Source organism: Phaeoacremonium minimum (genome assembly GCF_000392275.1).
Source record: "Phaeoacremonium minimum UCRPA7 unplaced genomic scaffold PA7_03_scaffold_468, whole genome shotgun sequence".
In the NCBI taxonomy this organism is placed as follows: Eukaryota; Fungi; Ascomycota; class Sordariomycetes; order Togniniales; family Togniniaceae; genus Phaeoacremonium; species Phaeoacremonium minimum.
In genome coordinates this window covers 72,234-97,581 of record NW_006921370.1, presented here as the reverse complement: position 1 = coordinate 97,581, position 25,348 = coordinate 72,234, and the positions used below count along the sequence as shown (strand labels likewise).

The 25,348-nt window shown below is 51.9% G+C and overlaps 8 protein-coding genes across 8 annotated transcripts; 5 read left to right on the top strand and 3 right to left on the bottom strand.

Moving 5' to 3' along the window:
- Positions 1–636: 636 nt before the first annotated feature.
- Positions 637–1,899, bottom strand: UCRPA7_6350 (putative metal-dependent amidase aminoacylase carboxypeptidase protein; the record flags this gene model as incomplete). The annotated part of the gene is made up of 1 exon (XM_007918888.1): positions 637–1,899. One exon carries the CDS (start codon positions 1,897–1,899, stop codon positions 637–639), a length of 1,263 nt encoding a protein of 420 aa, XP_007917079.1.
- A 1,252-nt stretch (positions 1,900–3,151) lies between these two features.
- UCRPA7_6349 (putative efflux pump antibiotic resistance protein) lies at positions 3,152–4,279 on the top strand (the record flags this gene model as incomplete). Its single annotated transcript, XM_007918887.1, has 1 exon — positions 3,152–4,279. The coding sequence occupies one exon, from the start codon at positions 3,152–3,154 to the stop codon at positions 4,277–4,279; it is 1,128 nt and encodes a 375-aa protein (XP_007917078.1).
- A 1,050-nt stretch (positions 4,280–5,329) lies between these two features.
- Positions 5,330–7,049, top strand: UCRPA7_6348 (putative carboxypeptidase y protein; the record flags this gene model as incomplete). Its single annotated transcript, XM_007918886.1, has 2 exons — positions 5,330–5,819; positions 5,884–7,049. 2 exons carry the CDS (start codon positions 5,330–5,332, stop codon positions 7,047–7,049), a joined length of 1,656 nt encoding a protein of 551 aa, XP_007917077.1.
- A 226-nt stretch (positions 7,050–7,275) lies between these two features.
- On the bottom strand, positions 7,276–8,217 carry UCRPA7_6347 (hypothetical protein; the record flags this gene model as incomplete). The annotated part of the gene is made up of 1 exon (XM_007918885.1): positions 7,276–8,217. The coding sequence occupies one exon, from the start codon at positions 8,215–8,217 to the stop codon at positions 7,276–7,278; it is 942 nt and encodes a 313-aa protein (XP_007917076.1).
- Positions 8,218–8,829: 612 nt separating this feature from the next.
- On the bottom strand, positions 8,830–10,875 carry UCRPA7_6346 (putative coronin-6 protein; the record flags this gene model as incomplete). Its single annotated transcript, XM_007918884.1, has 5 exons — positions 8,830–10,231; positions 10,283–10,429; positions 10,484–10,626; positions 10,697–10,785; positions 10,842–10,875. 5 exons carry the CDS (start codon positions 10,873–10,875, stop codon positions 8,830–8,832), a joined length of 1,815 nt encoding a protein of 604 aa, XP_007917075.1.
- Positions 10,876–14,831: 3,956 nt separating this feature from the next.
- UCRPA7_6345 (putative wd repeat-containing protein 70 protein) lies at positions 14,832–18,039 on the top strand (the record flags this gene model as incomplete). The annotated part of the gene is made up of 3 exons (XM_007918883.1): positions 14,832–14,965; positions 15,019–15,734; positions 16,277–18,039. 3 exons carry the CDS (start codon positions 14,832–14,834, stop codon positions 18,037–18,039), a joined length of 2,613 nt encoding a protein of 870 aa, XP_007917074.1.
- Positions 18,040–19,289: 1,250 nt separating this feature from the next.
- On the top strand, positions 19,290–23,539 carry UCRPA7_6344 (putative snf2 family atp-dependent chromatin-remodeling factor snf21 protein; the record flags this gene model as incomplete). The annotated part of the gene is made up of 2 exons (XM_007918882.1): positions 19,290–23,270; positions 23,324–23,539. The coding sequence occupies 2 exons, from the start codon at positions 19,290–19,292 to the stop codon at positions 23,537–23,539; spliced, it is 4,197 nt and encodes a 1,398-aa protein (XP_007917073.1).
- A 481-nt stretch (positions 23,540–24,020) lies between these two features.
- On the top strand, positions 24,021–25,237 carry UCRPA7_6343 (putative cleavage and polyadenylation specificity factor subunit 5 protein; the record flags this gene model as incomplete). The annotated part of the gene is made up of 4 exons (XM_007918881.1): positions 24,021–24,039; positions 24,309–24,609; positions 24,663–24,910; positions 24,972–25,237. The coding sequence occupies 4 exons, from the start codon at positions 24,021–24,023 to the stop codon at positions 25,235–25,237; spliced, it is 834 nt and encodes a 277-aa protein (XP_007917072.1).
- Between the last annotated feature and the right edge of the window lie 111 nt (positions 25,238–25,348).

Below are 25,348 nucleotides of genomic sequence, written 5' to 3'. Positions count from 1 at the left end.
AACACCAGAAGCTGCCCCACCGAGGGGAATGAATCTTGGGCAGTCCGCGGGGCTTAGAAGCCTGTGACTCTGGGCACACTGTAAGTACACTAGAATCACACTTACACACTTGCGTCTTCCAAAGTGTCTCATTATATTAGACACCAGGTAAGAACAAATCGTCAACCCCACGAATGACGTAAGACCGTGAACAAGTTTATTTATGTATCAGGATCGGAACAAGCAGTGTCCATGTATATTAATTATGTCTCCTAGAGAAAGGCTAGGTACCTAGTAAAGGTGTATATTCGTCGGCCATCTGACACAGCTGAGACTTATCACCTACATTCAGTTTCATGGCTTGACTCAGAGACTACAGTGATTTATTTCACAAAAAGCGATTTCTGCCAAGCTTCTATAAGTTGAACCGGTAGTCTCATGTCTTGGTATTGAATATAGCGTTCGCAGCCTATCCCTGCCATCACTGCTCCTCGGATGCTTATGATGCGGTATGATGTCGGATGATGCCGGATGATGCTACTAGCATTGCAATATGTGATTCGCCCCTTTGACTCTTTCTACATGTGTGCGAGCGAATCATGAATAAAAACTTGATATTCAAGACGCGATACTGGAAGGTCTACTTGATATTGATATTTATGAGCTTAAGTACTGCTCAGCTACTTTATGCGTGAGCTCCGGCTCGGTGATGAATCTCCATCCTAGCATTGCCAACCCTCTGCCCACTCTCAAAGCAGTCTCAAATGCTTCATCGCTCCCTGATGCCTCGGTGAAGCGCGGGTCGTGACAGCTGGCGCCCTCTTGCGAAGGAATCCCATAGATCGCATGCAATGAGGGCAGCACGTACGAAACATTGCCCATGTCGGTAGAAATTGTTCGCTGAAAGTCACTGTGTGCGACCACAGCAGCAGTATTACCACCCTCTACCTCGACTATCTCTTCAGCACACACGGTTGATATGGCGTCAACCACCCGCAAATCCAGGTACGCCGGCTCCGTCAGCTTGACTTTTACTTCACAGCCAGCCACTTGCGCCGCACCTGCAGCACATGCCCGTACTCGGCTAGAGATATCTTCAAGAGCAACTTTGGTCGGCGCCCGAAGGATGCACAGCAAGCTGGCGTATGCTGGAATCACATTCGGGGCATCTCCGCCGTGATTGATGATCACATTCACTCGCTCGTCTGCCCGAATGTGCTGTCGCAGCTGGCTCATGGCAGTATAAGCAGTGACAGCTGCATCAAGAGCGTTGCGGCCGAGCCATGGCTCTCCTCCCGCGTGCGCAGACCGGCCAAAGAACTCGATCTGAAGCTCCTCGGAGGCGATACAGCGGAACCCGGCTAGAAACTTGGTGGATGGTGGAAGCTTTTCTTGCATCGTAAACGACTTGAACGACACAGGATGAGCCATAAGCGCGACTTCAGGCCGAGTTCTGTCGAAAGGCAAGAAAGCACCGGCGTCGATGAGTTTCACTTTGCCTCCGCCACCCTCTTCAGCTGGCGTTCCCAAAAGTCGGACCGTTCCAGGAATCTTCGCTCTCTCCAGCGTCTGTGCTAGGGCTATGGACGCTGCCACTGAGGCCGTGGCGATCAAGTTGTGCCCGCAGGCATGTCCGATCTCCGGCAGGGCATCATACTCGGCGCAGAAGGTTGCCGAGGGTGAGCCCGCCACAGTTGGGCCGGCTGGCCATCGTGCTTCAAGGCACGTCTCCAGTCCATAGGCGGAGCGAGTCACTGAGAAGCCGTGAGACTCCAGGAAGGCGGATAGCGTATCATGGGCGATGAACTCCTTATAACCCAGCTCCGGGTTTACATGGATCTTGTCGTTGAGTGCGCGGAGTGCATCGTGCTTGTCTGCGACTATCGCCGCCACACTGAAGCGTGCGTCGCTTGGCTGCATGATGATAGCTATACCCAGAGTAACCGAAGTCCTCTTATGAATTGTAACATCTGTTTAAAGTTGTAGCCAAATACCGGTGGAATTAGAATGCTATGTTAAGATATCGACCGCATTTCAACCCTTCTGCTGAACGCATTGGCAACGACATGAGATGGGTTTAGTCCAGGTATATCTACAAGATGTTACCGTAATCCCGAGCTAGGCATCCAACCTCGGATTTTAGAATTAGCATGTTGTTCGGTGTCGCCATCACCATCAATGACTAAAAAATGTTGAGAATAACATTGTATTGGCGGAAAGTTCCCTTACCCAAATAGAAAGGTGAGCGAAACCGCACGGCTGACTAGCAAATATTCTACAGGCTATCACGAGAAAGTGTTAGTCTACCGTGCGGGCCTTTCCAACACTTGCTTGCGTAATAGATCAGATAACTGTGCTAGCGGCTGATCCTTCGGAAAGTACTCAGTAGCCTAGACTTCAGACTTAGTAGCATACTATGTCGTAGTTTTGAAGTTGACCTGCCAAGACCGGAATAGACCCAGACATTCTCTGCGGCTCGTAGTCGGGTCCGGCATAATCAGATCCTGCACATGCAAGACGGCCCCTGCCGGAGCACACAGGATGGCCTGCCTTGCATACCACCTGAAGTGTCGGCCTGCTTCGTTATTTAGTGAGACCATTTACATGATGAATCTCCCCAAGGAGACCGTCTCCTTCATTCTCTCCCCCTTCGCTATCTTGTAGTAATTATGGCGGATATTGAGAGTGCGGCCCAGCCGCGGCCTGATGAGAACGAGAAGCACGCTCTCGGTTTGGGGGAGAGCGGTCTTAAAGGGAATCAGGCCAATAAAGATCATTCTCGGGGGCGGGAACCGGTCCAAAACGATGCATTTCTCATTACTTTCAGCCCGGGAGATCATGAGAATCCTCTAAACTGGTCCAAGAAGATGAAATGGGCAGTGACTGCGTCCTTGTCTGGAATGGGCTTTGTCCGCATCATGGTGTCAACGGTATGTGTCGTGCTTGTGTTCATAGTAACGCAATGGATCGCTTTATCGCCAGTATTGTCGGCTAGAGCCACTGCTAATCATGTCTACCTAAGATGATGGCACCTGCAATCACCACAATCGCATCAGACTTGAACATGTCAAACACGGAGTCAACTATGGCATTGTCGGTATACCTTTTGGCAACTGCATTTGGCCCTCTTATCATCGGCCCACTATCAGAAGTCTATGGTCGAAAACCCATCATGCACTTCACAAACATTTGGTTTCTGGTCTGGAACCTCATCTGTGGCTTTGCCAACTCGAGAGGTCTACTAATTGCCGCCCGTCTTCTGGCAGGCTTCGGTGCCAGCGCAGTGTACACTCTCGGATATGGTGTATTAGGTGATTTATGGCCACCGGAGCAAAGAGGGCGGTCACTGAGTCTATATATGCTCATTCCTCTGACCGGCTCGGGTGTTGGTCCGATCATTGGCGGTTTCATAGTCGAGCACTCCAGTTGGCGCTGGATGTTCTGGGCAACAGCCATTCTACAAGGTGTACTCGAACTGTGCTCTCTTCCTATCGTCTACGAGTCTTACGCACCTCTTCTCCTTCGCCGGCGAGCCCAGAAGATGCGCAAAGAGACGGGCGACTCCCGCTACTACGCCGAGGTCGAGACGCGCGAGGTCGGCCGCTCTGCCATGTGGTTGTTGAGCCATAATCTCTCGCGGCCTCTCCGGCTCCTGGCCTTCCACCCAATCATTCAGATTCAGGCCCTTTTGGGCGGTATTAACTATGGTCTCCTCTACTTCGCGCTCTCCAGCTTCTCTGCCCTCTACGTGTCCGCATATGGCGAGTCCATATCTATTTCGGGCCTCCACTACATCGCAATCTGTACCGGCACCATCACCGGCGCGCAACTTTGCGGGCCACTGATGGATTACGTCTACAAGACCCTCAAAGCACGGCGTGTGGGCAACAGCCCCAACCCCGAGCTCCGTGTGCCGCTCTTGCTGCCCGGCGTTTTGTTAACGCCGCTGGGTCTTCTCCTGTACGGCTGGGCGGCCCAGTACCACCTCTTCTGGGTTGTCGTGGACATTGGCGCCGCCTTGCTATCTATGGGCATGCAGATCTTCGATGACACGCTGAGAGCGTACGTGATGGATGCGTACCCCGAGCATGTCAGCTCGGCGTCGGCCGCCACGCAGTTGCTGAGGAGTCTTCTGGCGTTTGCGTTCCCGTTGTTTGCAGACAAGATGTATTCAGCGCTAGGATACGGATGGGGAAACAGTCTATTGGCCTTCCTCTCGTTCGGCATCGCCCTGCCATCGACGGGTGTGCTTTGGCGCTTTGGTGCGAAATTGAGAGCTAAGAAACAGTCAAGCTATTAGTTCCGAACATGTTCAGGACGAGCCAGTCGCGGTTATTTTATCCCGGCTACGGTATATAGTCTTGATGGCGCCGGTGTCTACTGGAGAGCCTGTCTCAATGGAGCTGATACATTGGGTGGAGGAATGGGTGTTGAGTTGAGACTTTCGATACTACGAAGTGTTACGGCTAGTTGACTAGCTGATGAGGATGTCTATCTGTGATCGCGGTTCTTCTGCGATACCTAGGTAAAAAATTGAAAACAAATCAGATTTATGTAACCTAACTTTAATTTGAGCTTGCCTTGACTTGTGAAGAGTCCTAGACGAACGTGGAAGTGGTTCTGTTGGTGGATGATAACGGTTGGGCACTTCACTTTGAGGTACTGATAAGCTCGGAGGGATGAGTTGTCCGTCAAGGTTCCCTTTGCTTGTGGGATCTGAAGAGGTACCTGACGGAAGAGGCAAGGTACCTGGCCTGGGGCGTGTGTCGTCTGTCGGAAAGGGCAGGTGATTGGGTGGCTGGTGCCGGAAACAGGTCATCTGGGCGACTAACCACCGCCTGGTTGCCAGGTGGGTTCGCCTGGAGGAATCCCGCTGCTCCAGGTCCCGGTACAGCACTGTGCCACTGTCAGGTACCTGCGGCACTGGGCTGGTTCTGCCTATCGGGGCGCGTTTCATAGCCCCTCCCCACCCTCCCAGGTACCTCCACCTCCTCAGACCGGAGGTAGGAGGAGGATAAGGTGGTGGCAGTACGTAAGGTGGTACCTACCTAGTCACCACCTGGTTGCCTCGCACTCTTACACTGCTGCTCTCAGATAGCTCCTCTCCTCTTCCGTCTTCTCAACAACAACCCACACGAGCTCCTCCTCTTTCCTCCTCTCATCACTTTCTTCCATACATCTATCTATCTCTGCATTCATCAGCCTGCTGCATCGTCTTTTGTCGGCAGCCTTGGATCTCCATTCACTTGGTTATCCTCTCTTCCCCATCATCGCTACAGCTGGACTGCACGCACTGCTGCACTGCTCCCCTCGGCGATAACGTCATAGCCCACCGTTGCCGCCAGCCATCATGAGGGTAGCCGCCTCAACCCTTCTGCTCGGCGCCGCATCGGCCGCCAGCTTCCAGCAGCATGCCCAGCATGTCCTCGGTGACCTCACTGACAGCTTCGACTCTGCGAAGCCCGTCTCCGAGTCCTGGTCCAAGCCGCTGAAGAACCTCCAGGATGTCTTCGGCAGCATGACCGCCGAGGCCAAGGCCTTGTGGGACGAGATCTCTCTGCTGGTCCCCGACATTGCTGAGCAGGCCACCTTCTTCTCAAGCCCCAAGAAGAACCACCGCAAGCCTGACCATACTTGGGACTACGTTGTCAAGGGTGCTGATGTTCAGGGCGCTTGGGTGAAGGATGCCGAGGGCAACAGCCACCGTAAGGTTGGTGGCAACCTCGAGACCTACAGTCTGCGTGCCAAGTCCGTCGACCCATCCAAGCTTGGTGTCGATAAAGTCAAGCAGTATAGTGGATACCTTGACGATGATGAGAATGACAAGCACTTGTTCTACTGTAAGTCGCCACTCAACCAATCATTTCTTGTTCATGAGACGCAGCGTCTAATGGATCATCCTAGGGTTCTTCGAGTCAAGAAACGACCCCAAGAACGATCCGGTCGTCTTGTGGCTGAACGGTGGCCCGGGTTGCTCTTCTCTCACCGGCCTTTTCTTTGAGCTTGGCCCTTCCTCGATCAATAAGAAGGTTGAGCTGGTCTACAACGACTTCGCTTGGAACGCCAACGCTTCGGTCATCTTCCTTGACCAACCCGTCAATGTCGGCTACTCCTACTCTGGCTCGTCAGTCAGCAACACGGTCGCGGCCGGCAAGGACGTCTACGCCCTGCTGACTCTCTTCTTCACCCAATTCCCCGAGTACGCCGAGCAGGACTTCCACATTGCTGGCGAGTCTTACGCTGGACACTACATTCCCGTCTTCGCCTCTGAGATTCTGTCCCATAAGAACCGCAACATCAATCTCAAGTCGGTGCTGATTGGCAACGGTTTGACTGATGGCCTGACTCAGTACGAGTACTACCGTCCCATGGCCTGTGGTGAGGGTGGCTATCCCGCAGTGTTGGATGAGGGTGAGTGTCAATCCATGGACAACTCCCTGCCTCGTTGCCAGTCCCTCATCGAGAACTGCTACGAGAGCGGCAGCGTCTGGAGCTGCGTGCCTGCATCCATCTACTGCAACAATGCTTTGATTGGCCCCTACCAGCGCACTGGTCAGAATGTCTACGATATCCGTGGCAAGTGCGAGGATAGCGGCAACCTTTGCTATCCCCAGCTTGGCTACATCACCAAGTTCCTGAACGACAAGGACGTCATGGCGGAGCTCGGCGTTGAGGTCGACAGTTACGACAGCTGCAACTTCGATATCAACCGTAACTTCTTGTTCCAGGGAGACTGGATGCAGCCCTTCCACCGCCTCGTCCCTAAGCTTCTCGAGCAGATCCCCGTCCTGATCTACGCTGGCGATGCCGATTACATTTGCAACTGGCTCGGAAACCAGGGCTGGACCGAGGCTCTCGAGTGGCCGGGCAAGAAGGACTTCAACCGTGCTGATATCGAGAGCCTGACCTTACCTGGCGCTAGCAGCAAGGACGAGTACGGTAAGGTCAAGGCCAGCGGTAACTTCTCCTTCATCCGTATCTACGGTGCTGGACATATGGTCCCGTACGACCAGCCTGAGCCGTCCCTGGACTTCTTCAACAGGTGGCTCGGTGGTGAGTGGCTTGCTTAAATGACAAGTCAAGGTTTTCCTATGTTTAGTAGTGTTCAACTCAAGATAGACAACAAGAGCAGTTCATAAGGTCACTTCACATTGTATCATATGGTAGTTGATGTGTCAATGGGTATATTCATTATTGTTTGGTGTAACTTCGTCAAGACTGACAACAAATGAGAAGATGTTTATTGCTCTATCTCCGCTTGCTACTTGAGCCGGCGCCACTGTTATGCTAAACCTACTACTCGTCCTTCGCCAACTGTCCCTCCAAGACCTTGATCTTCTGCTGGATAGCAACTAACATCTCATGCCTGCGGTCAACGAGCTGCTCCTTCCATTGCCTCGGCCGAAATTCAGGGTCCTGTTGGTTCTCAGGCTTATCATTGTCATGCCACTTCGGCAGCACCAGGCCCTTGCACACATCCGCGCTCAGCTTCATGCCGCACACGTCCCGCAGCTGACCCTGCAGCAGCTCCTCGGCCGCCTCGACCAGCTCGGGCGTCAGCGTCGCCGACAGCTCGCACTTGGCGCTCTTGCTCGTACCTACGGCAAGGGGGTCATCGCGGTCCGCTGACGGCTGCGACGCAGCAGCGACCTGCCTGATGCAGTGCGGCACGCCGTTGCGCGCGCACCGCGTGCAGCTGACGATGTCCTCCGGGCCGTCCTCGTACTCGAGCGAGCAGGGCATCTGCTTGACGAAGCACCGCACGCACGGCGGCACGCGGGACGTCGGGGACGGGGCGGTGCGCGTGCGGCGGCGCTGCTTGCGGGTCGCGCTCCAGCCGAGGAGCTTGCGCGACCGCTCGATGCGCTCGGCGAGGGACGCCAGGAACGCTTGGGGTATCTGTGGTCGCGAGTCTCTCGGGACCTGCTGCTGCAGCAGGCGGAGACGGTCCGAGAGGTCGGCCTCGTACTGGCCCGGCGGGACTTCAGTCTCGGGGTTGGGGTCCTCCATGGCCCCTGACTCTTGATGTGTTGTACCCTCTAGTCTCGGGCCCTCTTCACTTGCGGGCTCGTCGGGGGAGAGATCGAGGGTATGGGTTGAGAGGTCGTTCGCAGCTGTTGGTTTGCACCACTTGGGCAAATCCACGATGTTCTCAGGGACGATATCAGGCCCGGTTGTCTCGCTATTATCATCATATATGATGATAGGGTTCTCTTTGGGGATGGACGGGCCTTCCATGGTGGCTGACTTACCTATGAAACTTACCTTCTCTGTGACTCTGCAGCTTCAAAAGACTTGAATCAGATCGAAAATGTAAGAAACAACTTACCTGTCTTTAAGAGGCTGAGTTAGACAGAATGCGGTGCGGAAAGATGTTTAAGATATAGTTGCTGGCATCAAGTGGAAATTTGCCGGGACAAAGAGAAACAACAATTCAAACACCTCAGTGGAACAATGGTATTGTCCAACCAGTTGCACGTCTGTTTTCAAACAAAGGCATGCGGCCTCCCGGGCAGGGAGCTGCTTTGTTAGGCTTCTGAGAAGAGCACGTCCATTTGTTGCTAATGCTGAAAGATGGACACTTCTGTTGCAGATCTGATTTGAGCGGCTTCAAGTCTCACGGCTGCCTCTATGAGTATGGTGTTGCTTAGGCTTGGAAAGAAGGTTCACGGTATGGTTGTTCGAAGAACGAAGAGCAAAGACTCCAGAACCGGTTACTTTTTAGTCAAGGTTCATGAGAACGTATACCACAAACACCTTGGATTCCAACGCTGGCAAAACAAAGACCTCCGCGTTGCAACAATAAGTCCAGAACATAGCTACCAACTCTTTCACAAGCCGACAAGCTGCTCATGACCGGGCTTCCTCCAACTCAAGTTCCAGCTGTCTGATCCTTTCTCGGTCTTCGGTGCCTGAGGCAACCCGCTTCTTCAATGTTTCCACCTCCGTCGTCAATTGTCCAATCTTTTCGCTCTGAGTAGCAATGATCTTGGTCTGTTGCTGAAGAAGCTCCTTGATCTGCTCGAGGGATGCCTCGACCGAGGATGATCCAGCACTAGCGGCAGCAGGAGTCGGGGTGCTTCTCGTAATTGGTGAGGCGTATGACTGAGGAGATTTGACGGGAGATGGTAGTTTAGCCTGAGGTGCAGGTGTCGCCTTGATGGGTGAGATGACGGGCTTAGGATCAGACCTCACAGGGGCCGAGGTTCTTTGCGCCGGACGAACAACTTCCTCGAAGCTAGATGTCTCTGCCTCATCGTCATCACTCTCTTCTTCGTTGTCTTGGTACTTAGATGCCATCGCTGCGATAGAGCCCTTCTGCTCCGACATCGTAGGAGGTGGTGACCGCACAGCGGCAGGTTTTGGCTCCTCCTTCTTCGGCACTGCCTTGGGTGTAGGAGCAGGGGCCGGAGCTGCGGCGGCGGCAGGCGGTTTGAAGTCAGCGGCAACCTCCACCGGCGCGTTGCCTTCGTAGACACTTTCCAGGTCGATCTTAGGCGGTAGCTCAGTCTTTCCAGAGAGCCACTCCTTTGCGGATACACCTGGCTTCGCTCCAGTTGTGGGCGGGTAAATGTCTGACTGGAAGGTCTCGGCTCTTCGAGGCACAGTGAATGAAATGGGCTCAATGTATTGATCATTGACGGTCTTGAACGCTCGCATAACTTCGTTTTCGTGTACATTGACTCCGCGTTTGGGCAAGAATGCAATTCCTCGTTGAGGGTCGCCAGACTTGTATTCGGACAGGAACTCGAACTTGTCGTTCTCATATTCGAAGTACCGGATGTTGCCGTCTCCCTTGCCGGCGAGATACAGACAGTTCGTACCATCATCCCAGAAAGGCATGCAGACGCCAGAGATGGAGTCAAGGTTGGTGAAGCCGCCAATGGGGCCATCTCGCCCAGGTTCCCACAGAGCAATTTGACGGTCGCTCATCCTCGAGAAGCCGGTGGTGGCGATGCGGTTGTGCTCGCCCATCCAGACTGCACGGCTGTTCTTGGCGCCTTCGTGGCCGGGCCCGACATGAGCGGGCTTCTCTTGTCGCACATCCCATATACGCAGCTTCTTGTCCCTGGATGTCGTCACCAGCATCGATCCGTTCGCACTCCATGACAAGCTCTGAACAATGTCGCCATGCTTCAGGGTAAGGGGTGCCTGGCCCGTAGTAATGTCCCACAGCTTGATAGTGAAATCGCCGGAGGCGGAGGCGAGGATACTTTCGGCAGCGGGGTTGAAGAGAACCTGTCCAACTTTCCTGTATCTGCTGTTAGAATCACTACACGCAAGTAGATCTTGTCCTGTGTACCTTGAGTGTCCAGCAAGCTTGCTCACAGGGGCCACATCAGTGACTTCCTCAGCATCAGTGTACAAGGTAAAGTCCTGCGGGACCTGCCATATGAATATCTTCCCGTCATCGGAGCCAGAGGCGATGATGTGGTCGTTAAATGGATGCCTGCAGTATCGTCAATACGCCAACTCGAGAACCGTCGCCTGTAGCTCTACCCACCAGTCGGTATCCAGGACAACGGCAGTGTGGCCCCTGAATAGTGGTATTTGTTCGGGTAGCTTGCCCTTCTCGTTCAATGGAATGACAGCGAATGCGCCGCCCCCGCTGGACTCCCAATTGACGGAAAGGTATTCGGGGTTGGCCTGGGAGAATCAAACGTAAGCTTTAGGCACGAGACCAAGAGCGGATGGCACAACGAAACGGGTTGCTCACCTTGACCAGGTTGGTATCCCAGGCATTTCGACTGATGTGTAAATTGTCATAGCAGAATTCCTTCCTCGTAGATTTACCAAAGACATGTCCTGCGTCATGGTCAGTCCGGGCGCAATGCTTCGCGGAGCTATGGTGCGGAGCTTACGATACTTCGACGCTCGCACGAATCGGCCGGCCATGGCTTGTACTCTGCGCGAGTGCGGGTGTGTTTGTTGAGCTGTATTGAAAATGAAACGATGTGCCCAATGCCGTGCTCTCGATCCTTGGGAAAGACGCCGCAGAGAAGAAAGACGATGGACAAAGCAGGGTATGTGAAATGGAAAAAGGCTGTCGCAAGATAGGTAGTGTAGAGTGTGTGTCCCTGCAGGCTGCTTGCTTTGAACGGGCCGGCCTCGTCTCTACCTGCCCGCCGCTACTGAGCCTTGAAACTGCCAGAGAACCTGGAATGCCTGCGCCTCGTTCGGCCCCTCCTTCCAATTACCTAACCACGCTTTCGAGAACCCCCTACAAAGAGACCTGTCCTGCTCCACGTGTGACCTCATGTGACACCCCTATTCGTCCATCGTATAAGCCCCTGAGAACAGAACTGATAAATATAACTCAGATGGATTCTGGCTCTTGCATGACATTTGTTGGGTTTTGCATTGAAGCCGGCTCGTCAGGAGCGCGATGCTCAATCATCTACAGGCTATGACAGGTCATTGTCTCTCCTGCGTAAGCTTCTAAGCCACACTTAATCGCTCTTCAGATAATCAGAGTCCCAACTCGTCGTTTTTCAGATGATGTAGCACTGAATCTATGTAGTCAAAAGGGGAAAGCCATTTGCACCGTATCAATTTCAGATGGATTCTACGCAAGTGCAGAGAGAGGCAAAAAGCTAGTCACGCCGTGGATCGAACACGGAACCTTCTCGGGAGGCAAGAGCCAAGTACACATCTCTGTGAACGAGAAATCATAACCATTAGACCACGCGACTATCAATGGAGTAATTTTTCGCTTATTTTGCCTGCTAAATCAAAGTCAACTAGCCGGAAAATGCTTTAGTGTTGTAGTATTGTAAGCTACCCACTATGGGTGGTTCTTCAGCAGCACACGAATTACTGGATGCAATCGGGACAAGTCAAGGTGCAAGATATTAGATCAGCAATACTAATACTTATAATTGCAGTAAATTAGAATGTTTAGTCAAATGGCTTCAGCTCTTATGGACAAGGGGATACTGTCAAAAGTTATCTCGCATCGCATAGCATGGCTTCGCTTATTTGAGGCCACATCACCCACCATCGACAGCTTTTCAGAAAACTATAGTGCTTGATAAGCCTCTCTGGTCAATGTTGCCGTCCTATCACTCCAAGACCAATGGATATCTAGATCCCAACACGTCGAGCCACGAAAGCAATTTATCCAGGACACTTGGCCCTTTTCGTCAGTAGACCCTCGAATTCCCTGGCCATCCGGCGACTCTCCGCAAGCCCCGTGTGGCACTAGCAACCCCGCCCCCGGTTGTAAGTCGGCGCCCGGGTTCGGTACCTATAAAATGATGACAGGTGCAAAAGTCAACTAGCGTTTCTAAACTGATCACATAGGCAGTTGCCCAATGGAAAGGACTGGATAAATAGATCATGACCAGTTGCTGCTTTCTCCGCATGGTCTCTCCAATGTCCCACTCCATTGTGGCCGATCCACGTCCGAAGTGCAGCTGCAGCGGGCAGTTGATTAGAAGGGCGTGTAAGTGATCATGCCCAAGCATAAATATGCTGTAGTAGGCCTTGCCTGATACTGCGCTTCAGAAAACAATTATTGCCCTGCATTTGCTAACTAGGTCTTCATGAATACAGTTGAACCGCATATAGTTCTCTCAATTGACAGATCGATCGTCAATTAGATCAACCTTTCAAATGGCGTCAGTTCTTACAGAGACCGAGAAAGAACACTTTCTCGCCCATGGCTGGCTCAAGTAAGTTTTCTCGCTGCGAGCTGTTGCGTCCTTGTAGCCCATATGATTTATCTCTGACCATCACACCAGAATACCTAGTGCCTTCACGAAACAGCAAGCAGATGAGGTTACAGAAGGCGTCTGGACCCGACTAGGGATGTCACCGACTGATAAAAGTACGTGGACTTCTGTCAGGACCAACATGCCACATCACAGGACGTTTGATGCTGCCAAGTTTGCGCCACGAGCCTGGGCTGCCATCTGTGAACTTTGCGGAGGCGAGGAACGTATTACTCCCGAGTCGAGGTTATGGAAAGACTCACTTATCGTCAACCTTGGCAGTGCTGAAGGCGAAGGGAAACCGGTTCCGCCGCAGGACCTCCAAGGTTGGCATGTTGACGGTGACTTTTTCGTGCACTACCTCGACAGCCCTGAGCAAGGACTACTTGTGATTCCTTTGTTTACAGATATTATGCCTGAGGGAGGAGGCACAATGATTTGTCCAGAAGCTATACCTACAGTTGCAAAGGTCAGTGAATTATGGGCCCTGACATTTCCGATACAAATATCGAGCAACTCAGTAAAAATCTCTATCGTGGGCTGATATTCCTTGACTGATATGTGGCATTAGCATTTACACGATCACCCTGAGGGCGTCTCCCCTCGAATGGTCCCACGGGTGCACGAAGACTTCACAAAGGAGAAGAACCTCGCGTGGTTCAATAACCTTGCCAAGAGCAACAGCAATTTTGTCGAAGCCCATGGCAAGACGGGAGATGTCTTCTTGCTTCATCCTCTCATGTTGCACTCCGCAACCAGCAATGCGCTGCGAAATGTCCGAATCATTACAAACCCTCCGGTATCACTCAAATCCCCCTTTGAGTATTATAGGGAAGATGGAAACTACAGCCTTGTGGAGCTCACTACATTGCGAGCTCTTGGCAAAACAAATCTCAAAGAATGGAAGATAACTAGACCAAGAGAAAGGGTTATCCCGGAGAGGGTTAGGGTCCAAGCCCGCATGAAGGAAGAAGAGTTGAAGCGCATGGAAGAGTCTCAGCGGGTTAGTGCAGCGGCATAACACTTCACGCTTAGTTGTGCTCACTATAATTGTTTCCGCAAAGTTGAGTTCTACTTTTGCTTCTTCATCAGAATAGCTCGATTTCATCTCAAGACTTCTTATTTAGAAGTAAGACTACAACTAGACTGTTCAGACTCTTGTAAAAGAACCCCCAAAACGCTTCACATCGCGGTGATTAAATGGCCTTTTTCGCTTTGTATCAACTAGTCTGTTGCTGTCCAAGAACGGCTTGCTCAGTTTGCATTTCAGATACATCACTTGAAAGTTGCTGCGTCGTCCGCGTGATAGGTCGAACCCTATCGTGGGCGCAAAAATTAAGCATAATGTTTTTCCATTTCTTTGCAAGTTGTTTATTTTTGCATCTGGGACCCGAAGCTTCCGTTTTGCTTATCCGAGTCCCATCCCATTTCCGTGTTCCCTGCCGACCCGGTATCGGGGCGACGTCCGGGCCAAAGCTGCACCGACGCAAAGCACTTATGGGCCAGCGAGACCAGTGAAACGTCATGCGACGAAAACCTCCAATTGTTCTTACAGAAGACTTATAAGTGCCTCCCTTGTCGTTCAATTCGGCAGTAATACTGGCACGTCGACTGATTTTGCATCCTCACGCATTTCCGGTAGTACTGAGACACTGGGTATTCAGCATCGTCAATTGCTTTCGTCGCATGTATAGTCTTTGGAGCTTAATATTACAGTATTCATAATTAAGCTTAATTTATCCTCACACCTTGAAAATGGGCAAGATTGCAAGTTTGGAATATTTCCGAGTTCCACCGCGCTGGCTGTTTGTCAAAATCACAGACGAGCAAGGTAATGTCGGCTGGGGAGAGGCTACTTTAGAGGGGCACACTCAGGCTGTCGAGGGGTGCCTTGATGCTTGGAGGGATCGGTACACCGGTCTGGAAGCCGAGTGAGTCTGCAGCACTTTGGAGAAACACTGAACTAGGTAAATATTACTGACACTTCAACGGTGATATTGAACATATCTGGCAGATGTCATGGCGAATGGGATTCTATCGAAGTGGACCTGTGTTTATGAGCGCATTGGCTGGCATTGACATTGCGTTATGGGATCTAAAGGGTGAGATACCATAAATATCCAGAATTGTTATGGTTTGATGGCTTACACCCAGCAAAAAGCTCGAAAACTCGGCGTTCCCATCTATCAACTCCTCGGAGGCAAGGTACGGGACAAGATCAAGGTGTACGCGTGGATTGGTGGTGACAGACCTAATGAGGTTGCTGAAGCAGTGTAAGTGATGTTTACAGTTATATTCTCCTACTACAGTGCTAACGCACACAAAGGAAGACGAGAAAGGCACAGGGATTTCTTTCCGTGAAAATGAACGGCACGGAAGATCTCGGGTGGTTAGACAGCCCAGCGGCACTCCATAGCTCTGTCCAGCGCCTCAAGACAGTCAAGGAACTAGGTATGGACGCAGGAGTTGACTTCCACGGCCGAGTGCACAAACCGATGGCGGCACAGCTAGCAAAGGCTCTCGAACCTCATCAGCCAATGTTCATTGAGGAACCTCTGCTCTCTGAGCATCCAGGAGGAATTAAAGCTCTTTCGGAAAAGACCTCGATCCCCATCGCTCTCGGCGAGCGGCTACATAGCCGTTGGGATGTGCGCCCGTTCCTTGAGGCAAATTGCATCGACATATTGCAGCCAGACATTGCTCACTGTGGAGGGATTTCCGAGCTTCGCAGAATTGCAGCAATGGCAGAGACTTATGATGTTGCTATTGCACCTCACTCGCCTCTTGGCCCTATCGCTTTAGCCGCAAGTGTGCAAGTTGATACTGTCATTCCAAACTTTGCGATTCAGGAAATGAGTTTGGGTATTCACTACAACGAAGGGGCCGACCTGACGAGCTATACAAAGAACCCCGAGGTTTGGCAGCCTACAGAAGGATACATCAAGATCCTTGATGGACCTGGGCTAGGAATCGAGGTTGACGAAGAGCAAGTCCGTGCTATGGCCAAGACACTGGAGGGAAAGAAGGCTTGGACAAATCCAGGTTTCTTTGGGCCTGGAGGTGAAATCAGAGAATGGTAGACTATATTAGCATGGTAGTCCTTGTCTTATTTTGGGTGAGAAGAGCTTCACGTGACTGACTTGAAGTAAACAAATGTGGAGGGGAAAGTGATAGTGTGACGAGTTGTGTTGTTTTTGAATAATGAGGATCACGTTAACTGATTCTACCTATGACGACATAACAAGGAGTAAAGTTAAATTTTTTCTTGCACAGCGATCTGCTGGAGTTTCCGGAAGGTGCAGATCTAAAAATCTGGGGAGCCGAGAATTAACTTACAGTACAACGTTGGGGCAGTTGCAGTAACAATTTTACCGCCCCGCCCTGTTCCGCCAGTTCTTGACTGTTAGAGCTACAGTTCAGCTGTTTAATGTGATGCCATTAGACTTAAACACCCACAACTCGAAACCCTACTGAAGGGACACATATTGTCCGTACACGACCTACACGACCTACACGACCTACGATCCCGCCAAATTCTTTCCTGTGCCTCATAGCCTCCGGTAATTCATAACCCATAGCCACAGCCATTGATCTGGGAAAGACGCCAAGGATGAGCGATAGCGAAGAGTTTGTGGTTGAAGAACCCGTTCTTGCGGACGACGATCCGATGCGCGCGTTCCTGCCATCATCCTTTGGGAAGAAGTCGAAGGAGGCAGATATCGCTGCTCAGATCGATCGCAGCAAAAGAGCTGTGGAAAAGCCACAAGCACCACAGGTGAAACACGAGGTGAAGTCCGAAGACTCAAAGTCTGGTTCTGATGAGGACAGCGACGATGACTCGGATGAGTCTGACGACGAAGATGAATACCCCGTATCCCACGAGCTGGTTCTGAAGACGCACGAGAGAGCCGTAACAAGCGTCTCACTAGATCCGGCGGGATCAAGACTGGCATCGGCTTCTCTCGATGGCACTATCAAGCTGCATGACTTCGCGTCCATGACACCGACCACCCTGCGCGCATTCAAGACCGTCGACCCCTACGAAACGAAAGCCTCCGCTGCTTCTGCAGAATCACATCCTATCAATTTGGTTCAATTCAACCCTCTTTCTGGCGGCGTGTTCCTATGCGTTGCGGCGCACCCACAAGCGAAGATCCTGTCCAGAGACGGGGACATCCTTACCGAATTTGTTAAAGGTGATATGTACCTAAGAGATATGCACAACACCAAGGGCCATGTTTCAGAGATCACGACAGGCACGTGGCATCCTACTGACAAGAATGTCTGTGTCACGGCAGGAACTGACAGTACGTTGCGAATATGGGACATAAATAACAAGCGGAGCCAGAAGGAGGTCATCGTGGTCAAATCAAAAGCCGCAGGGTCGGCGGGTCGAACAAGGATGACGGCAGTTGCATGGGGTACACCGGTACAGGGTGGTAACAATGTGCTTGTTGCAGCCGCATTGGACGGATCTCTGGTGATGTATGGAGGCAATGGGCCATTCACCCGACCATCGGCAGAAATTCGAGAAGCACACAAACCCGACACCTGGACAGGAGGAATCGACATTAGCTCCGATGGTCGAATGGTGGTTACGAAAGGCGGCGATGGCTTGATCAAACTGTGGGATACACGCAAATTCAAGGAGCCTCTGGTGACGGTTTCTCACCCCTCGACCTCAGACAGATTTGCCACAAGCAACATCAAATACGCGCCAAATTCTACCAGTATAATCACTGGATCTGCCTCTGGCCATCTTCACATTCTGAATCCCGGAAACCTAAGGGCAGAGCATGTCACCTCTATCACACCGGGCGCTCCTCTGATTGTGGTAGATTGGCATCCAAAAATAAACCAAATCGTCACGGGCTCTGCGAATGCAGAAACCCATGTACTCTACAATCCCACCATGTCGTCAAGGGGAGCTGTTGAGGTCATGTCGCGAGCTCCGAAGAAGCGGCATATTGACGATAATCCAGCACTCACCATGGACCAGAGTCTCGGAATGTCTGGCGACTCTATCATAACCCCCGGTAGTATGCCTGGACAGAAGAGGACTGGAGTGACAGCGTCAGGCAAATCAAGAGATCCTCGACGGCCTCAGATGCCGCTGCAGACACCGTTCATGAGAAGCCAGCCGGACGAGAAACACATTGAGGAGAATATCCCGCTCAGTCGCATGCTTCACGAAGATCCAAGAGAAGCTCTGCTGAAATATGCAGACGTTGCAAAGAAAGACCCGATGTTCACGGGTGCTTGGAAGACTACACAGCCAGTTACCCAGTATGCAGATATCAGCGATGAGGAGGAGGAAGGACCAGATAAGAAGAGAGCCAAGAGGTGAAGTGGCTACAATATTAGCGGCATACGTATTTGGATCTGAACCAAGCTGTGATAAATCTCAGAATTGCAGAGTTGCAGGTGGTGGATGCGATTGGCGTTCAGGGCGTACTTCGTGGTGGGGGATATAGGAAAAACTGATATGTACTACGATACCAAAATGATAAGCTTGATGTTCTATTCTACTGCATTACGGTAATAATTACTTGCTTGCATTGACACCAGCTTGCCGACTCAGGCCAACCTGCAAATCGCGTACCTTACCTACCCAGCTCGTGTCAGGGGGGGAGAATAGGGTTATGCCGGAACAGGGATAGTGAGGTGGCCGGTGAGGTGGCCGGATTGGAGAAAGGCTGCCTGGCTCGGAGCGAATGTAAATCCGTTAGCGCCTGAGGCCCACTTTTTGGGGGTGGTCAGCGTGATCAGCTTTACGCCGCTGTGCTGTTCCCAGTCTGTTCGCTCCAACCACGGCCGCTCACGAATTCCTTGGACATTCACCTCTCCTCCATCAAAGAGGGACGCGCGCATCAAAAAAACCGTCGAGACCATCTCAAAACGTCCGGCAAATTGATTTGCACGCGATTTCCACGCGCATCGGCCCCGAGGACTGGCCACTCGCGCCCCCTTCAGCCCTCATTCTCTTTTTTTCTGCATCGGCCCTGCACTGCAGCCTTTGCCTTCATTTCAATCCCCCACACATAGACCAGCAGCTCCCATCGCAAGGCGCCAACCTTCGCCAGCCGAACAACCTCCCCTAACACTGAGGCTGTTCAACGCGACCGAGCTTCGTGCATCCCCATCCCACAACGACCATCCTCCGCCTCCGCCCCGGCGCATCCCCACCCTTCGACCTCCGTCCTTCCGCGACTACGCGACGGCGTATTGTTTTTTTCCGACTTCGATTGTCTCCCTTGCTAGTCATTCTTTTGCGAGGCTCTGTCCTGGCGCGACAACCCCCTAATACCTTGACGAGGACCGCGCCATACCACCTTCGTTCACCGGATATGCGTTGCAATTGATTACTGTCCTGGGAACATCATCATCGGTCATAGAACATACAGGACATTGGCACAACCGGCATCATGGCTACTGTTCAGGCGCCACCCGCTGTCCAGCATCCCGGCACGGGGATACCTGCTGGCACAACCCAGCAACAAGTGCAGGAGGCATTCATGGTTCGTAGTCTAATGATCATTTACAAGACTCGATGTCTTTCCCAGTTGAGATGCTAACAACACTCAGAAATTGCGACAGATGAAGGAAAAGGGCGTTCCCCAGACCGATCACGAATATCAACGAATTTCAGCCTTCTTGATGAATTTTCAACAAGCGCAAGCCCTTAGGAAGCAGCAGAATGCTTTCATGCAGCAGCAGAAGCAGGCGCAACAAGCACAAGGAGGCGGCGCTCCAAACGGAGCCCAACCTACCCAGAACTCTCAGCAATCTGCAGCCCAGACAACACAGACCCCTTCATCGGGTGCTCTCGGTGCATCTGCTCTTCCTGCTACATCGAATACCGGTGGTTCGGCTCCGCCAACAGCCACTGGCGCTGGGCACTTCACACCACAACACTTGGCTTTGCTACGCCAGCAGATACAGGCATTCAAGTTCCTCAGCAAGAATGCCGGAGTTCCTATTGCTATGCAACAGGCGATATTTGCACAGCGCCAACGACGCCAGGCTTCAGCTGCTCAGCAACTGTCTCAGACCGCGTCAACACCCACCGCTCAAGGCAATCAGGATACCACAAAGACTGGAGCAGATGCTGGAGATGCTGAAGGCCAGACCAAGTCAGGACCGCCAATGGATCACCTCATCAAGTCTATTAAACTACCATGGAGTGAGCCGGATAGGCTACTGCTCAAGAACATCAACTATTTCGATCATACGCGCAGGACTCACCGGCCTTTCATTCCAGGAGTCTTTCCCTCGGGCATCGACTTTGACCAGTTGAGGGCGGACCGAGAGAAGATTCTTTTCAACAGAATGAGCGTGAGATATAGCGAGTTGAAGAGCCAACCCGGGAACCTGGCCCATTGGGATACTTCAAAGGAAGCTCTTGCCCCCGATGACACCTTGAAGCGTAAGGCTATCATCGAGATGAAGTCAATTGCTCTATATTCCAAACAGCGAGCTCTGCGCGACAGGATTGGGCGGCAGATGATGCATTATGACAACTTGGCGATGACTACCAACAGAAGCTCGTACCGTCGCATGAAGAAGCAGAGTGTCCGAGAAGCTCGTATTACTGAGAAGCTTGAGAAGCAGCAGCGTGATGCTCGTGAGAATCGGGAGAAGAAGAAGCATACAGACTTCCTGCATGCTATTCTCAACCACAAGGCCGAGATCCACAATTCTGCTCAGGGCCAACGGAACAAGATGCAGAAACTTGGTCGCCTCATGTATAACCATCACTTCAACATTGAGAAGGAGGAGCAGAAGCGCATTGAGCGTAATGCTAAGCAACGTCTCCAGGCTTTGAAGGCTAACGATGAAGAGGCTTATCTCAAGCTCCTTGATCAGGCCAAGGATACTCGCATTACTCATCTTCTCAGGCAGACCGATGGTTTCTTGTACCAACTTGCCGCATCAGTCAAAGCGCAGCAACGCGCTGCAGCAGAACGTTATGGAGACGAGGGAGCAGAGTATCCTGATGAGGAGAGCGAGGTCGACGAAGAGGACGAGGAAGGAAGCCGCAAGATTGATTACTATGCCGTCGCACATCGTATCAAGGAAGAAGTCACGGAGCAAGCTAATATTCTGGTCGGTGGCAAGCTCAAGGAGTACCAGATCAAGGGTCTCCAGTGGATGATCTCGCTCTACAACAACAACCTCAACGGTATCCTTGCAGACGAGATGGGCCTCGGCAAGACTATCCAGACAATCAGCTTGATCACCTACCTTATTGAGAGGAAGCAGCAGAACGGGCCGTACTTGGTCATTGTTCCGCTCAGTACCCTCACCAATTGGACGCTCGAGTTTGAGAAGTGGGCCCCGTCTGTTACCCGCGTGGTTTACAAGGGTCCGCCAAATGCCCGGAAGCAGCAACAGGATAAAATTCGCATGGGCAAATTCCAAGTTCTTCTGACAACCTACGAGTATATCATCAAGGACCGCCCCATTCTTAGCAAGATCAAGTGGTTCCACATGATCATTGATGAGGGTCACCGTATGAAGAACTCCAACTCGAAGCTCAGTGCCACCATCCAGCAGCATTACTCAACTCGCTTCCGCCTGATTCTTACAGGTACACCGCTACAGAATAACTTGAGTGAGCTGTGGGCTATGTTGAACTTCACACTGCCCAACATCTTCAAATCTAATAAGACATTCGATGAATGGTTCAACACGCCGTTCGCAAACACAGGCGGTCAGGACAAGATGGAGCTTACTGAGGAAGAACAAATTCTTGTCATTCGTCGTTTGCATAAGGTCTTGCGACCGTTCCTGCTTCGTCGTCTCAAGAAGGATGTCGAGAAAGACCTGCCCGACAAGACGGAGAAAGTCATCAAATGCAAGTTCTCGGCACTGCAATCCCGTCTCTACAAACAGATGGTCACGCACCAGAAACTTGTCGTCAGCGATGGTAAAGGTGGCAAGACAGGTGCCCGCGGTCTCAGCAACATGATCATGCAGCTGCGAAAACTCTGCAACCACCCTTTCGTGTTTGATGAGGTCGAGAACCAAATGAACCCTACAAACACCAGCAATGATCTGTTGTGGAGAACTGCGGGCAAATTCGAGCTTCTCGACCGCGTCCTGCCTAAGTACAAGGCGACTGGCCATCGTGTCCTCATGTTCTTCCAGATGACTGCGATTATGGACATCATGGAAGACTTCCTTCGCTACCGTGGAATCACATACCTTCGACTGGATGGTACGACCAAGTCAGAAGATCGTTCTGAGCTCCTGCGCGAATTTAACAGGCCTGATTCTCCGTACTTCATGTTCCTGCTCTCCACCCGTGCTGGTGGCCTGGGTCTTAATCTGCAAACCGCAGATACCGTTATCATTTATGATTCGGACTGGAATCCCCATCAAGATTTGCAGGCACAGGATCGAGCCCATCGTATTGGTCAGAAGAACGAAGTGCGTATCCTGCGGTTGATTAGCTCGAATTCTGTGGAGGAGAAGATTTTGGAGCGGGCCCGGTTCAAGCTTGACATGGACGGCAAGGTCATTCAAGCTGGCCGCTTCGATAATAAGTCTTCTGAAACCGATCGTGATGCCATGCTTCGAACGCTGCTGGAGACTGCTGATATGGCTGAACAAGGCGAGCAGGAAGAGATGGATGACGAGGAATTAAATATGATTCTTGCCCGTAGCGAAGATGAAATGGGCGTTTTCCAAGAGCTTGACGAGCAGAGAATCAAGGACCCTATCTATGGAACAAGACCAGGTTGCAAGAGCGTCCCTCGTCTGATGGGAGAGGACGAGCTGCCGGAGATCTACCTGTCCGAGGGCAATGCAGTCGAAGAAGAAAATGAGACCATTCTCGGCCGTGGTGCTCGTGAGAGGACCAAGGTTCGGTATGACGATGGTCTTACCGAGGAGCAGTGGCTGATGGCGGTTGACGATGATGATGACTCGCCGGAGGCTGCTGCTGCGAGAAAGCAAGCCCGGAAAGATAAGAGAGAGGCAAACCGTCTGAAGAGATTGGCTGCCGGTGAAACTGTAGAGTCTCCCACTGCAAGCCGTGCCAGCACAGAGGAGCAGGAGACGCCCGTCAAAAAGCGAGGTCGAAAACCAGGCAGCAAGAATGAGAAGCGCAAGGCCGAGGAAGGCGAGGATGAGCCCCCGGCAAAGAAACGTCGTGGACCTCAGGGCCGCCCCAAGGCTGTTGCGGCTGTCAATGGAAGCGAGAGCAAGATCAATCCTCACGTCCGCACTGTGCTCCAGTCTAGTCTACGACACCTCTATGACAGCCTCATGAAGCTGGAGGTCGATGATCCTGAGCCTGAAGATCCCGAAGAGGATAACAAGGATGACGATGACGAGCCTCCCAAGCGTCTCATCATTGGGCCATTCATCAAGTTGCCTCCTAAGCGAGACTATGGTGACTACTATGTTATCATTCAGACCCCAATCTGCATGAAACAGATCGAGGCCAAGATTAAGAAAGAGGAATACAATAGTCTTCAGGATCTGAAGAAGGACATCGACCTGCTTTGCAACAACTGCAGAACCTACAATGAGGATGGAAGCTTGCTCTACTCTGATGCTAACACCATGGAGGTATGGTTGAAAACTCAATCCCTTGGATTCTACATCTGACTAACGGGTCCCAGGCATTCTTCAGTCAGAAAGTTGCTGAGGAGCTCAAGGCGCATCCCGAGTTGAATGATCTTGAAGACTCTTCCCAGAAAGACACATCAGCTCCACCAACCACCAGCGCAGGAACTCCTCAGCCTTCCTCTGGTCCTACCCGAATCAAGCTCATCAACAACTCGGCGAATCATGCAAATGGCGCGAGTAGTGCTGCCCAGAGTGATGATGAGAGCTAATGAGATTGGAATGTCGTACAACGGAATGATGGGGGTGTGTTTACAGAAGTTTTTTCTGTCAGTAGTTCGCACCGTCTGTTCAGATTGGTGGTTTGATAAGAGGTGACCGAGGAGACAGTGAGTGTGATTTTGGCGCGTATGGAATCGGAAGGAAATACCTTAGTGAAAACACTTGTACAAATGGAATTGGCGGAGTACTTCGCAAAGGGACCACGCCCCTGGGCGATTGCCAGAGGGTGATGGAGGGAATGAAGGAAGGATGGATCTTCTACAGAGGAGGCAGTGTTCCCAATGTTTAGAGTAAATTGTATTCTAATAGACAACGTACTCAATTGCTTGCTGCAATGTTCTTGATGGCAGGGCCAGATGTTACAACTGGAGTTCAGGTATTGAGAATGTCAGATTATAGCTTTGTCTATTATAACTTGAGGGCTCGTATCTCAGCACGACTAAGTTGTCAATTGAAAACGGATACATCAAGATGTTACAGACGTTTAAAAGTATCTATCTTTCAGTGAATTAGTGTTTTAAATACTGCCTCGGTGTTGTGGGAGTTCACATTCCCCCTGGCACTGGTACTGAACTGCCATACCTGTCCGCCTAATTTAGCTTGAGCTCCGTGCTCCAAGGCAAGCTCCAAGGCTGAGAACCACCGAGGCTGGCCCATTTCAAGTCAATACACATACCAAACAGCCACAAGTTTGCGGGACTTCACACTCCCCTTCGGTCCTGATTCCCTCACCTGCCTCTCTACGGCATAATCCATAAGTCGCGCCTACCATGTCGACGGTCACCAACACGGCGCTTCAATCCTCCAACCCGCCCGTCATCCCCCTTCCCTTCAACGGTAACCAACCTGAGACGATCCGCCTGTTCCCACTCTCCAACTACACCTTTGGCGTCAAGGAGACGCAGCCGGAGGAGGACCCGTCGGTGCTCGCGCGCCTGAAGCGACTGGAGGAACACTACAATGTACATGGCATGCGACGGACGTGCGAGGGCATTCTAGTATGCCATGAGCACAACCACCCGCACATCCTCATGCTTCAGATCGCCAATGCTTTCTTCAAGTAGGTTTAAATGATATGGCGTGCCGGTGGGACCTCAGGCTTATTCTTGTCAGGCTTCCTGGAGACTACTTGCGACCTGAAGACGGGGAGATAGAGGGCTTCAAGGCACGGCTGGACGAGCGGCTGGCCCCCGTCGGCCGGCTGGGCGAGGGAGAGGAGGCCGGCGACTGGCAGGTGGGTGACTGCCTAGCGCAGTGGTGGCGACCGAACTTCGAGACGTTCATGTACCCGTTCGTGCCGGCGCATGTCACCAGGCCAAAGGAATGCAAAAAGCTCTACTTCATTCAGCTCCCCAAGTCAAGTGAGTTTTTGCCAAAGGTTCCCATGGCGTCCTCGAGACGAACTAACCTGTGCTGGTGCAGAGGTGCTTAGTGTGCCCAAGAACATGAAGCTGCTAGCCGTCCCGCTGTTCGAGCTCTACGACAACACTGCGAGATACGGCCCCCAGCTCTCCGCGATCCCCCATCTTCTCAGCCGGTATAACTTCGAATTCGTCGACGAGCAGGGCAACGTGGTCGCGGCGACTCCCGGTGCGGGCGCACCAGACGGCTACGTACCAAAGACGAAGGTCCTGTCTGGCGATGACGTGAACATGAAGGAGGAGAACGAGAACGGCACGGAGCAATGATGGACCGTCAGAATGATTGGCTTCAGGCAATGGCGTTTGGTATGGAAATCATCAGGTCTTCTAAGTTTGGAGTTGAGGCTTTACATTTAGCATAAATCCCATCCTGTGAAT